The following is a 10,975-nucleotide window of genomic DNA, read 5'->3' as shown; positions in this document are numbered from 1 at the left end:
GAAGACCTTCTGCCTCAGCATCCACCGACCACACTAAGTGATTTTATTCAGCCCTACCACTTCTTGTCTGAGTTTCTGTCATTACCAGTCGCTTTCACATAGTTATAGTACCATTAAAAGTTGACTGTGGAATATTTAGTAGCGAGGCCTTTTCATGACTGGACTTGTTCCCCAGGGGGCTCCTGAGAGAGACTCGTTCTTTCACAAATGTTTGTAGCAGCAGTCTGCATGACTAGGTCACTGATTTTATACACCTGTGGCCATGGAAATGATTGGAACTCCCGAATTCAGTGATTTACATGGGAAAGAGACTACCTTTGGCAATATCGTGTATCTGACCATACGTTGATTGCATGCAGTTAAAACAGCCCATAGGGAATGTAATACGGGAACACAGAGGCCAGTATGCAGTCTCAAAACCACTGACTATTGCTTTAATGTCTACTGGGCATCTGCTGAGTGGAAGATCAGTGCTTCAACCACTGAACCCCAAACCACTTTTTGTTAATGGGCCACATGGGCTGAACTTAGGCAGCAAGGACGGAGGTGACTCTTCTTAGCTGATATGAACATGACAGGTGTGACTCTGGGTGAACAGAGAGCTATTAGTCTGAGAAGTCCAAATAAGTTCTGTAAGGAAAGTCCAATTAGTGAGTGAAAGTGAGGTAGCTTACTTGGACTCCTGAGGAAGAGGTGACTGGTCTGCTTTTCCACAGGTGGAGAGAATGCTGCAGGCAGTTGAGTAAGTGAGGTGAGTGCTCCAGGAAGAGCCTTCAGGTAAGGCAGAAACTGCTATTTTTTCAGAAAACTCATGTGCTGTCCGTCTCACACTTGTAGCAAACATAGCAGAGCTGGTGACTGATGTTTATCTGCTGGGTTTCAACAATCTTGCACTGGTATTGTGTCCAGTTGCACTCCTGTTTTCACGTTATAAAGCTTTATGTGGGGTAGGAAAACAAAAGGTCGTTTATCTTGAACAGAGAGCTTTTACAAACTAGAGTGGTTTTCAACATTAAATCGGAACAGAAAAAAAAACCTAAGGACAACATCCAAAATTGGCTTGCGTAGATTTCTTACACTGTTTTGGCCGGATTAAGAAAAGGCTGTTCTGAACTCCACTGTTAGCGCAGCTCGGGAGCTTCTCTCGGGATGCTGATTGCTCATGTGAAGAAAAAACACACTTTTTGTCTAAATGATTTGCTCTACATGAGCCCAAAGTGTGACCAGGTAACACAAGCAAAAGTGTTGTGGGAGGTTGCTGTAGTTTCATTAACACCTCCCAACATTTCCCATAAATTGCTAATAGGCTTCTCATTTTCAAACACAGTGCTGTAATTAATGTTGAAAGTAGATTAAACCCTGACAGACAGGCGACCTGTCCCAGGTGTTTCCCTCTGGAAGGACAAGTTAAATAACTAAAGCACAGATGTCATTTCTTAAACACAACACTGACAGCAGCATTCGCTTCAGTTATTTATATATCACTAATCCACGACAGCAGTGAATTGCAGGGCTAAATTGAAAAATAGATCCTGTGGGTATTTTTAAAGAATTGAAGCGTAATCATCAACATCTGCAACAAACAGGCTGACTGAACCTTTGTTCGGGGCAAACGTGTTTTTCGTTGTACTGAAACTGTGTGTGATGCAGATGTGCTGTGAAAACTGTATTTTGCATTTACAGTTTCAAGAAAAGCTCAGAAAGTTTCGAGAAATCTGTCTTAGCACTTCTGACAAACTGTAAATTATTGGTCCCGCTGCTGTCCCCACCCACAAGATTTCAAGGAGGGACTTGAGCCTTTCACCATTTAACCAGTGAGTAGCCGGGTCCCAGTGACACAGAGGGCTTTTCAAAAGCTGGAATCAAATCAAGCAGCAGCGCAGCGAGCTGGGGATCCCCTCACGTTTCCATCCTAGTCATGTAAAGAGCAGCATTACAGCCTTTCTGCTTTATAATGGATGCGTCCGCTTTTGATGTTTCGAAGAATTTTTCACTACCCAATCAGCTGGATCAGTTTTCTGATAAATGTGACAGGAAATAACTGCTGCAGACTTTGTCGGTGTGGATGGACAGGTCAGGAGTGCATATGCGACACTGTGGGAACGCTTGGATTTATTTACCGCATCCTTCTGGGATTTACTGCCGAAAGAACTCTGCTCCTTGACCGGTTAAAATAAGAGAGAGAATGTATGGAATAAACCAACACTGTATTTACATGTAAGCGGGCCACACACTCTGATTGTATGATAGCCACAAAAAAATCACTTCTTTGTTGCTCATTCATTTTTTGTTACTCCTGCAGATCGTTTCATTTTTTCGTGCTGTGGTGTCAGGCTCAGGTAAGCCACTAAAACTTAAACCTGTTAACAATAAGGAATAGCTGAAAGAAGGAACAATTACAAGGCTACGATCCAAACGACATTTGAATATGAGTGCCGATGTTAGTGTGCAAAAGAATAGCCTATTCATTTGTGAAAAAATCTGACGCATTTTGGTGCTTCTAAAATTGGCTATCGTTTCTTTATCCCAGATTAGAAAGACAACATTATGTATTTCATTTTTCCCTTTGCATAAAAAAGGGGGAGAATCACCCGTCTCCTAATTTTAACCAGTATGTGAGGACGCAGGGCGCAGTGACGGACCAGCTCAGCCGAAGACAGGTCAGAGTTTACCAGCTCTACAGTCGCACTAGCGGGAAACACGTCCAGATTCACGGCAAAAGGGTCACCGCCACCGCCGAGGATGGAAATCTGTACGGTAAGAGCTAACAAGTTACTTTAAGAATAACCAAGGATTACGATCACTAAGGCCTACCGGTAGATATTTCATGAGAAAGCATTAAGTTGTCAATTTTCTTTCCAGCAGCCCATCCCTCGAAAAAATAATACAAAAACATTTACGTGAAAAAGATTTTCAACTGATTTGTTTTATGTTCTTCTTTTTCTTAATGTAAAGGTACATTTTTGTTCAAACACGCATACTGTGAAGTACAGTTAACATTTGGGCAATTAACATCATTTAAAACGTGTCGGGATAAATATGTAATGATCACAAACTGGTTTTATACATTTAGATATAATTTAATACATTTATATTGACAGACTCACCACCGGATTGTATTTTTATTTTGAATAGAGCTGCCACAATATGAACTTTTCTCTACATTAATATTATGGCTGAATATTCATGTAAAATAATACTGATATTATTATTAATGTTTCCTTAGGAAATAATAATAATAATAATAATAATAATAATAATAATAATAATAATAATAATAAATTAATAACAACAACAACAACAACAACAACAATAATAATAAGAATAATAACAATAATAATGATAATAATGATAGTACATTTTGTGACTATGTAACTATACCTGTACAGAAACCTTGAAAAGAGCAATTGCATACTTATTTACCATATCTCAAATGTGTATTACATTCACAATATATTTGATATTTAAAAATCATGGATATCATCAGTAGGCTTTGAGTATTAATTTATTTTTCCAAAATCCAATTGAAGAAGTTTGTTCATTCCAAGATTTCTATATATTGTAATAGTTGCATTATCAAAAGGCACAAAATGATGCTAGCCACATACTAAAAAAGGGCCATTTTCCACAAAGTAGCTGAACATGTTAATAAAGTGTCATACATATTTTTCTGTTAAAAGCTTTAACATTTCGATCTTCCAAATAGGAGAAAATTCTATATTCAGTAGAGATTCAGTTGAAATCCACTGAGACGTCAGCTGAACCGAAACCGTACTCCTGTCCCAATAAGTCACAAATGACTTGGTGGAGGTTAAGAGGTTAAGGGTTTTGCATAGTTTGGCAGAATGCAGTACACTAGTCTGCAATCAGTGACAATGCCTTGTTAAAGAGACTCTTCCGAGGAATTAGTGACAATCTGGAGTTTTGTGGTTCCCCACAGCGCAGCTATTTAGCCCCTGCTGGGCACTGATGTCCTCAGGCAAAGCCAGCAGTTTCACATCCAGCCTGCCCGTCCCTCCCACTTTGAGGTGTTTTCAGTCCTGTATGTTAATTCAGCCTCCCTGCTGCATCCATGAAACCATCGTCTGATGAATTTAGTGGCTGATTAGGACAAGCCCTTTGTTTCTGTAGTCCCAATACACAAGACTGTTGTAATGGCCATGATTAACTGCAGAATAATAAGTGAGAATGTATATTCAGCTTGCAAGATCTAGGTCTTTAATGACCAGACATAACATTTGTTTAATCAGTTGGTGTTTTGACTTTCATCAGGTTGTTATCACTAAGGAGTTTCAGCTCAACAGAGTCCACAGAGCAAAGAAGTGCAGATTCTTATACTAACAGCATTAACTCATTATCCCTGCAGGTTTTATATCTGTAGTGAATAGCAGACACTAAATGCTGGTCATACATGGTACAGCAGAAATTGGGCTTTATATTTCAGTGTCACTGTGTGTTTTCAATAATACCTGATTCCCATAAAGACATTTTGTACATGACTTATTACACACACAAGACAAAAGTGAGTCTGTGGCTGTGTCCTAGGCTCCTTTTGTCTTCAGCCCCCTGACAGTCTTGTGTCTTTCCCGCAGCTCGCCTGTTTGTTGAGACAGACACCTTTGGCAGTCGAGTTAGGATAAGAGGTGCAGAAAGTGGGCGCTACCTCTGTATGAACCGGAAGGGGAAGCTTGTTGGAAAGGTATGTGTTGAGGAGTATGTGTTAACACAGAAACTACACCTATGCTGACTTTAGTGAGCAAAGTAGGGGACAAATGTGGTGAAGCAAAAAGAAACAAAGAAACAAAAAAGCAGTCAAACTGTGTTATAGTAGACATCCACCAGGTCAACCCATCTAGGGTTAGTGTTGGGTTTTGTTTTAGCTACACTCTAAACAGGAAGGTTTTCAGAAACTACAATATTTTATATTTTAAATGAAGCACACTTTGCCAATGCAGTATATATTTTTTTTCCAAAACTTTTATTTGGGGTAGATATTAACTGAACGCAAACCCCACTCCTAACCCTAACTGTAACCCTAGGTTCCCAATGATCTGGTGGATGCTGGTGGATACTGAGAGGTTAAGGCAAAATGAACACCTTGAACATCTTGAAAATGAACACATCAGGTAGAACACATCAGTGCTATTGTTCCGTCTGTAGCATGTAAAGTTAGCGTAACAATCTTCCCATAAGAAAACTTACCACTGATGAGAAAACTTTTCCTCAGAGGAAATACAGACTTTACTTTAACACACTGCATATCCAATAAAACATACACTGTAGCTCAGATGCTAAAGCTCCAGTCCATTGTTACTGAATTCTCATACCTTGTCAGTCACTTCAGGACATGATGTAGTACTGGAAAAAAGGGATCCTCTCAGGACTGAGTGATATCACTCAGTCCTATTGGCCATGGTTGACAATGACTGGGGGAAGTACCCTCCCATCATGCACACCCTGTGTGTTTGGTCATAAGTCAACTCTCCACTTCCTTCACGGAAATGGAAAAGATGGAATCACACATCTGGCTGACATGACAAGTCATAAATCTCGTTCTCATCACGATTCAGAGGTGTTGAAATTGTGGCTGCTGTGATATCTGTACAGAGATAAGAAGTTCAGTGACACAGTCTGTAGGTGAAGATAAAAAGAACAGTTCTTTTCAATAATTCTGTGTACAAAGTTGCAACAAACTTGAATGTAACCATCACACATTTTCTGTTACATTTTTCTAGTATTATAGATTGTACCTGTTATCAACATATCAGAAGATGACAACAAATGATTAAATCACATTAGTTTCCTTTGATCATTGGGGAAAGGGGTGATTACATTTTTAATTTGATACCTATCAACTGTTTTAACATAATCTAAAATCAGAAGCTTAGCGCAGCATAAAGACAGCTAGCACATCTCTGTGCAAAGGTAACAATATTTGCCAGCATTTAACCACGTGAGGCTTAAGTCGTTATCATTGACGATCACAACTTTAACCCTAACTAATCGTAGGCAATGATAATATGAACGTTTTGGTTTTCCATTTTTCTTCCAAATCTTGGCAATAAGGGAACAAATAGAACAATAATTCCAAATGAAATCCATGAATACAAGTCATAAAGGCTCCAGCCAGTTCCAGCCCTAACCCTCACCTTAGGCAATCTGAATACGTTTTGTTTTTGCAATTAGTGAAGAAAGAAAATAATAATTCTACCTGACACACATCAGAAGCTATTTGCATAAGTGAGTCAGCAGAAGCTCACTGTTGAGTAAACTGAAATAAGAAGGGTTATTGTTCTGGGTTATTGCTCGTTCTCTCAGCATCTCATTTATATCAGAATTTGGTTTTGTCTTCCAAATGTTAGTCTTATTTTAAGCTGTTTGCACTGACATTTTTTGACACTGTATAAAGCCATTTATTCCATGAGTTCAGGCAATAATTTTATATATAGATGAATCAGTTTTTGTCCAGGTGTAACACAAGAAACCTTTCTGTCTTCTCACACAGCCAAATGGCCGGAGCAAAGATTGTATCTTCACTGAGATTGTACTGGAGAACAATTACACAGCCTTCCAGAATGCCAAGTATGAGGGCTGGTATGTGGCTTTCACCCGGAAAGGGAGGCCCATGAAAGCCTCCAGAACGAGGGAGAATCAGAGAGAGGTCCATTTCATCAAGAGGCTGCACACAGGATTACCTCCCTTCCCCAACACGGACCAAAGTAAACCATTTGAGTTCATCAGATTTCCGTCCACACGTAGAGCGAAGCGGAACAGGAAAATCACCTAGCTCTTCCTAGGCGCAGCAAAAGTGATGGACTGATGACAGTTGTGACATGGGAAGAAACAGATGCAACTTTATTTTTGTATATTTTTTGACAAGTGAAAAATGCCTTAGATGCCATAATATTGCTGTAAATACTGAAAGAGAGTAAAGCAAGTGGATTGTATTAAATTGTCTATTACGTCTGTGCGAGTGTTGAGGGATGAAGTGACACGATGCATAGGGTGGCTAGCAAGAAATCTGAGGAAGCCTATGAAACAGCCCACGACACCATTAGATACTACACTTTCACATTTCAAATCAATCATAAAATACATTCAGTTGTGCTTTAAAGGATGTTTTTCTTTATATCCCAGTGGGTCGACACAATACTACCATTCATACCACAAGGAAACATTTTTAAAGCAGCAGGTAACAAACAAAGAGTTCCAATAAGGTCATATTGGAGACAGTTGGACAGTTAGATTTAAAATAAATTTGAATTTTTGGCCCAAACATGCTGGCTGGATTCAGCCCTACATTGTTATGAAGGGGTAATCTATCCAGAGAGATCAGAAGGGGGGTTGCCACTTCAATTAAAAAAGAAAGAATGGAGAAACATATTTTACTTTGATGTAAAATCTAATTTTTCCTAATAAAATGACATTAAATGTTTAGCTGTATTACACAATCACTGTCTAGATATTTGCTCTGACTTTGTAATCGGATCAATGACATACCACATTTTCTCCTAGCCTAGTGGCAAAGATATTTCATGTATCAACATGCATGAACTAAAGGGAATGTTTTGGATTTTAGGACACTACTCAACCTCATGGGAATGCCAAGGGTGAAATCTGTACATTATCAGTGTCAGCAAGATTTGTTCTGTGTATGCCGTGAACATCCATCCATTCTCTTCAACTTATCCTTATCAGGGTCCCGGGGGGCCTGGAGCCTATCCCAGCTACTATAGGGCAAGAGATGGGGTACACCCTGGACAGGTCGCCAGCCTGACGCAGGCAAACAGACATCTCATCATAAAAATAAGTTATTTGAGATAACTCAGTCTGCATTTAACAGTTTACCAATCTGTGCTTGCAAGTGGTCCACTTATACTTTCACAGAAAGGATGGAGTGTTGTTAGTGTCTGCAAATACATTTACATACAAACACCAGTGCTCATATCACATTAAACTGTGTTGCTGTCGGTCAGGACTGACCTATGCTGTTTGGAGTTGAGCCAGTGAATGTAGCTCTTTTAATGAACTTGGCAAACAAGGAAGGTTTGAGTCTTACTCAGTATTAACACTGATGGAGGGAAATGTGCTTGCATTTATGTGAATATAATGAGATCTATTTTTAAAACAATGGTAGGAAAACACTTAAAAAAAGATGGAGGAAGCACACGAGTATTTAATAATCCCATTTAAATCAGATGTGTGGCTTCAGAATGTTTTTCACAGTAAATTTATAGAAATAATTTTATAACATTCAAATGATTTCATTAAATATTGATAAACCAGATGTGAATATGTATGTATAGTATCTTCACCTCATTAAAAAAAAAATTGATATAATATATGAAACGTACTACATATATAATAACCACAAAGCAATAACAATTATTTGTAATAATTAGTGCTCCCAAAAGTACAGCAGCAGTCATTTCAGTCGCATGTGTAGGGGTCATAGCCCTCATTGATTATGAATTTCACATTTGTCTTTTTTAAAAATCAGGAATAACAATGGAAGCTCAGCAGAATTTAATGTATTTTACTACTTTTATTTTATCTTTGAAATTATTCTCTGCTCTTTTTCTTCTTTTTCTTGTAAGGTCGAAGGTCAGAGTTGACTAAAGGACAGCATCCCCTGAATGGCTGTGTCCCAATCCAGCGACCCATGCTTCGGAGTACGCGCAGTTCGCCTAGGTACGGCGCGTGCTAGGAAGCACGAGAAGTGCGGAAGTGCGAGGCTTGTGAAATGGGACGGTGTAGCCTTCGTCGCGCTGCTCAGGTTGCCTAGCAACCATGATACTAACCGCGCGAAACGTTTCATACAGTTTGTTTGACAGAAATGAAGGAGAACAATGTTTTTTTGTAAATTCGTTTTTTTTTCAATGAGATCACTTTGATTAGTTGAGTATCTGAGGCTGAGACCACGTGACTGTAAAACATGATTGTTGGGCTTTTCTGTGCTGAACAGTCATTTTAAGATTAGCTAGTAAATAACAATTAGCTAATGTTGGTCGTGAGACTAAAATCATCTCACTTTGGTAATGTAAATATAATATGGCCAATATTATAGTTATTGTCAGATTATTATATTACAGCAGTGAGTTTGAACTCTGTATCAAACACTGAGCTTCAGTAAAGATTCAAGTTGCATTTATTTATATTTCCTATCACCTTAAATCTTCACTCAAAGACAAGTGTCTGTGACAGTGTATATACAGATGTGTTATATATAAGAGGCAAATATTGTTCTTTTAATATGTTGGCATTACTAAATTTGGCTCAATGCTTATATATGTGTAAAAAGGAAATTTATGAGCTGTGATAACTGTTTCTGATAGAATGAAGAGTAGACTGATATATGAAATATTCCTTTATTGGGTGAGAAAATCAGACCATGTCATAACTGCTTTAAGTCATACAGAATAGATATCAGAGCCTTAAACAGGCTGACTTCTGCTAAATGGGTCAAACTGGGCAGAAAGTCTACAAACACATAACATCCTTATAGAATATGATGTAACACTATAGATCAACTTAGCTCAGAATATATAAAGCATATAAACAGTTACAGCAATATGATGCAACACACACAGCAGCTACTGATCCAAAATCCTCAAAGCTTCATAGAACTGAAACCAACATTTATTTTAGCTCCATTCTGCTGCTGATACACACTTTAGGTTTCTGAACATTAAACTTGTTGCTGCCTTTCATAGTGTGTACCTTGAAGGCCCTGAGTACTTTCTCCCACACTGGAAACACTGGGATGATCACATTATTTGAACATTACCTAATAAGACTGATTCAGCACAGACAGTTATGTTAAACTTTCCTAGCAGTCCTTCACAAACAGGGAACAGTCTGTCTATTCTCTCCATCTGTCAGCTGCTGCTGGCTCTTCCTCCTCCTCTTCCTCACACACTGCTGAGTTTGTCCTGGTGGATCATCAGGGCTGCAAAGCCTCACAGATGATGTGTAGCAGTGGGTCCCTCAGTCTGTCCTCACTCTGGACACTTGCAGGTGTCACACATGGAAATCAAATGTGTGATAAGCTGCAGGATTCTAACACAAGTGTAACTTATAAACACATGTTCATACTTTTATTCCACAATCAGAGAGAAAGAGAGAGAGAGAGTGCAGGAGAGACAGACAGGTGACAGTCTCAGGTGTACACACTGCTACACAACAGCACCAGAGAAGCAGGATTTAGTGTTTGTGTTATTACGAGTGTAAACAAGAAGAGTTCCCAGATGGTGCAGTGGACACATGTGTGACCGAACAGAGGCAGCAATATAACACAGCTCACATTAACAGTGCAGTGAATCCTGCTTGTGCCGTGATATTCAGGACTGCAAACCGAGCAGCATCACTGACTTTCAGCTTGTTGTGTTTGTGGATATATGACTGACTTTAATTATCCACAAAATCATCACAATCTCTGTAAGATTAAGGTCGACTATTGTATTATTATATTTTAAAGGGTTTAAAACAAAGTAAACGCTGAAAGTACAAACATCACTAATGTCACATAACTTTGCCGACATGTGGCCAACAGTAATGTTTTAATGTTCTTCATTATTAAACATTTGCACATAAATAAGTGACATCATATTCAGTACTTACTTTTGACAGTTTACCCTTTGACCGCTCCGCTTCTGTCGTCTGCGGCAAAATTATCCACACCGACTGCCGCGCTATGAATTGTGGGATATGTACACCGCCACAGCCTTAAAATTCAGGGAAATGAAGGCCACATTTGAGGGCCGCATTTCGAGCAGCCTTTGAATTGGGACAGCCTTCGTCGCGCCGCTGTAATGTAATCGGCCTTAAAATGCGGCCTTTAAGGCTGCAGACCCTGGATTGGGACACAGCCTGAGCAACACTCAACTCCTGATGACCTTGTGCGGTTTGCCTACCTCACCTGTCCTGGTCGTGTTTCAGGGATTATATATGGTCTTTGGCCCCCTCTAGTGGTAGT

General features: G+C 39.2%; 1 protein-coding gene and 1 long non-coding RNA gene across 4 annotated transcripts; one reads left to right on the top strand and one right to left on the bottom strand.

Annotated features, from left to right (window-relative positions):
* The first annotated feature begins 1,809 nt into the window (after window positions 1–1,809).
* On the top strand, window positions 1,810–6,947 carry fgf17 (fibroblast growth factor 17). Of its 3 annotated transcripts, XR_013912442.1 has the most exons (6): window positions 1,843–2,217; window positions 2,303–2,339; window positions 2,580–2,757; window positions 4,593–4,699; window positions 5,040–5,126; window positions 6,506–6,638. XR_013912442.1 is itself a non-coding variant. In XM_026187749.2 (5 exons), the coding sequence occupies exons 1-5, from the start codon at window positions 2,186–2,188 to the stop codon at window positions 6,785–6,787; spliced, it is 603 nt and encodes a 200-aa protein (XP_026043534.2). In that variant the 5' UTR covers window positions 1,810–2,185; the 3' UTR covers window positions 6,788–6,947. The 3 variants fall into 3 exon arrangements, 2 of the variants coding, with proteins under 2 accessions (XP_026043534.2, XP_026043533.2); XM_026187749.2 differs by lacking the exon at window positions 5,040–5,126 and having other exon boundaries at window positions 1,810–2,217; window positions 2,613–2,757; window positions 6,506–6,947; XM_026187748.2 differs by lacking the exon at window positions 5,040–5,126 and having other exon boundaries at window positions 1,835–2,217; window positions 6,506–6,947.
* Window positions 6,948–9,354: 2,407 nt separating this feature from the next.
* Window positions 9,355–10,913, bottom strand: LOC145432163 (uncharacterized). Its single transcript, XR_013912443.1, has 2 exons — window positions 10,621–10,913; window positions 9,355–10,059 (listed from the first exon to the last, which is right to left on the bottom strand). It is a non-coding gene; the product is annotated as an uncharacterized LOC145432163 (long non-coding RNA).
* Between the last annotated feature and the right edge of the window lie 62 nt (window positions 10,914–10,975).

Source organism: Astatotilapia calliptera, chromosome 12, assembly GCF_964374335.1.
Source record: "Astatotilapia calliptera chromosome 12, fAstCal68.1, whole genome shotgun sequence".
NCBI lineage: Eukaryota > Metazoa > Chordata > Actinopteri > Cichliformes > Cichlidae > Astatotilapia > Astatotilapia calliptera.
The sequence above is the reverse complement of the archived record's forward strand: the minus strand, read 5'-3'. Positions and strand labels throughout refer to the sequence as shown.

Bases quoted from the DNA above. Each gene is read 5' to 3' on its own strand.
- fgf17 (XM_026187748.2), top strand. From the start codon at position 2,186: ATGTATGGAATAAACCAACACTGTATTTACAT. The intron at 2,218-2,302 runs GTAAGCGGGCCA...TTACTCCTGCAG, and splicing joins AACCAACACTGTATTTACAT to ATCGTTTCATTTTTTCGTGC. The intron at 2,340-2,579 runs GTAAGCCACTAA...TGCATAAAAAAG, and splicing joins TGCTGTGGTGTCAGGCTCAG to GGGGAGAATCACCCGTCTCC.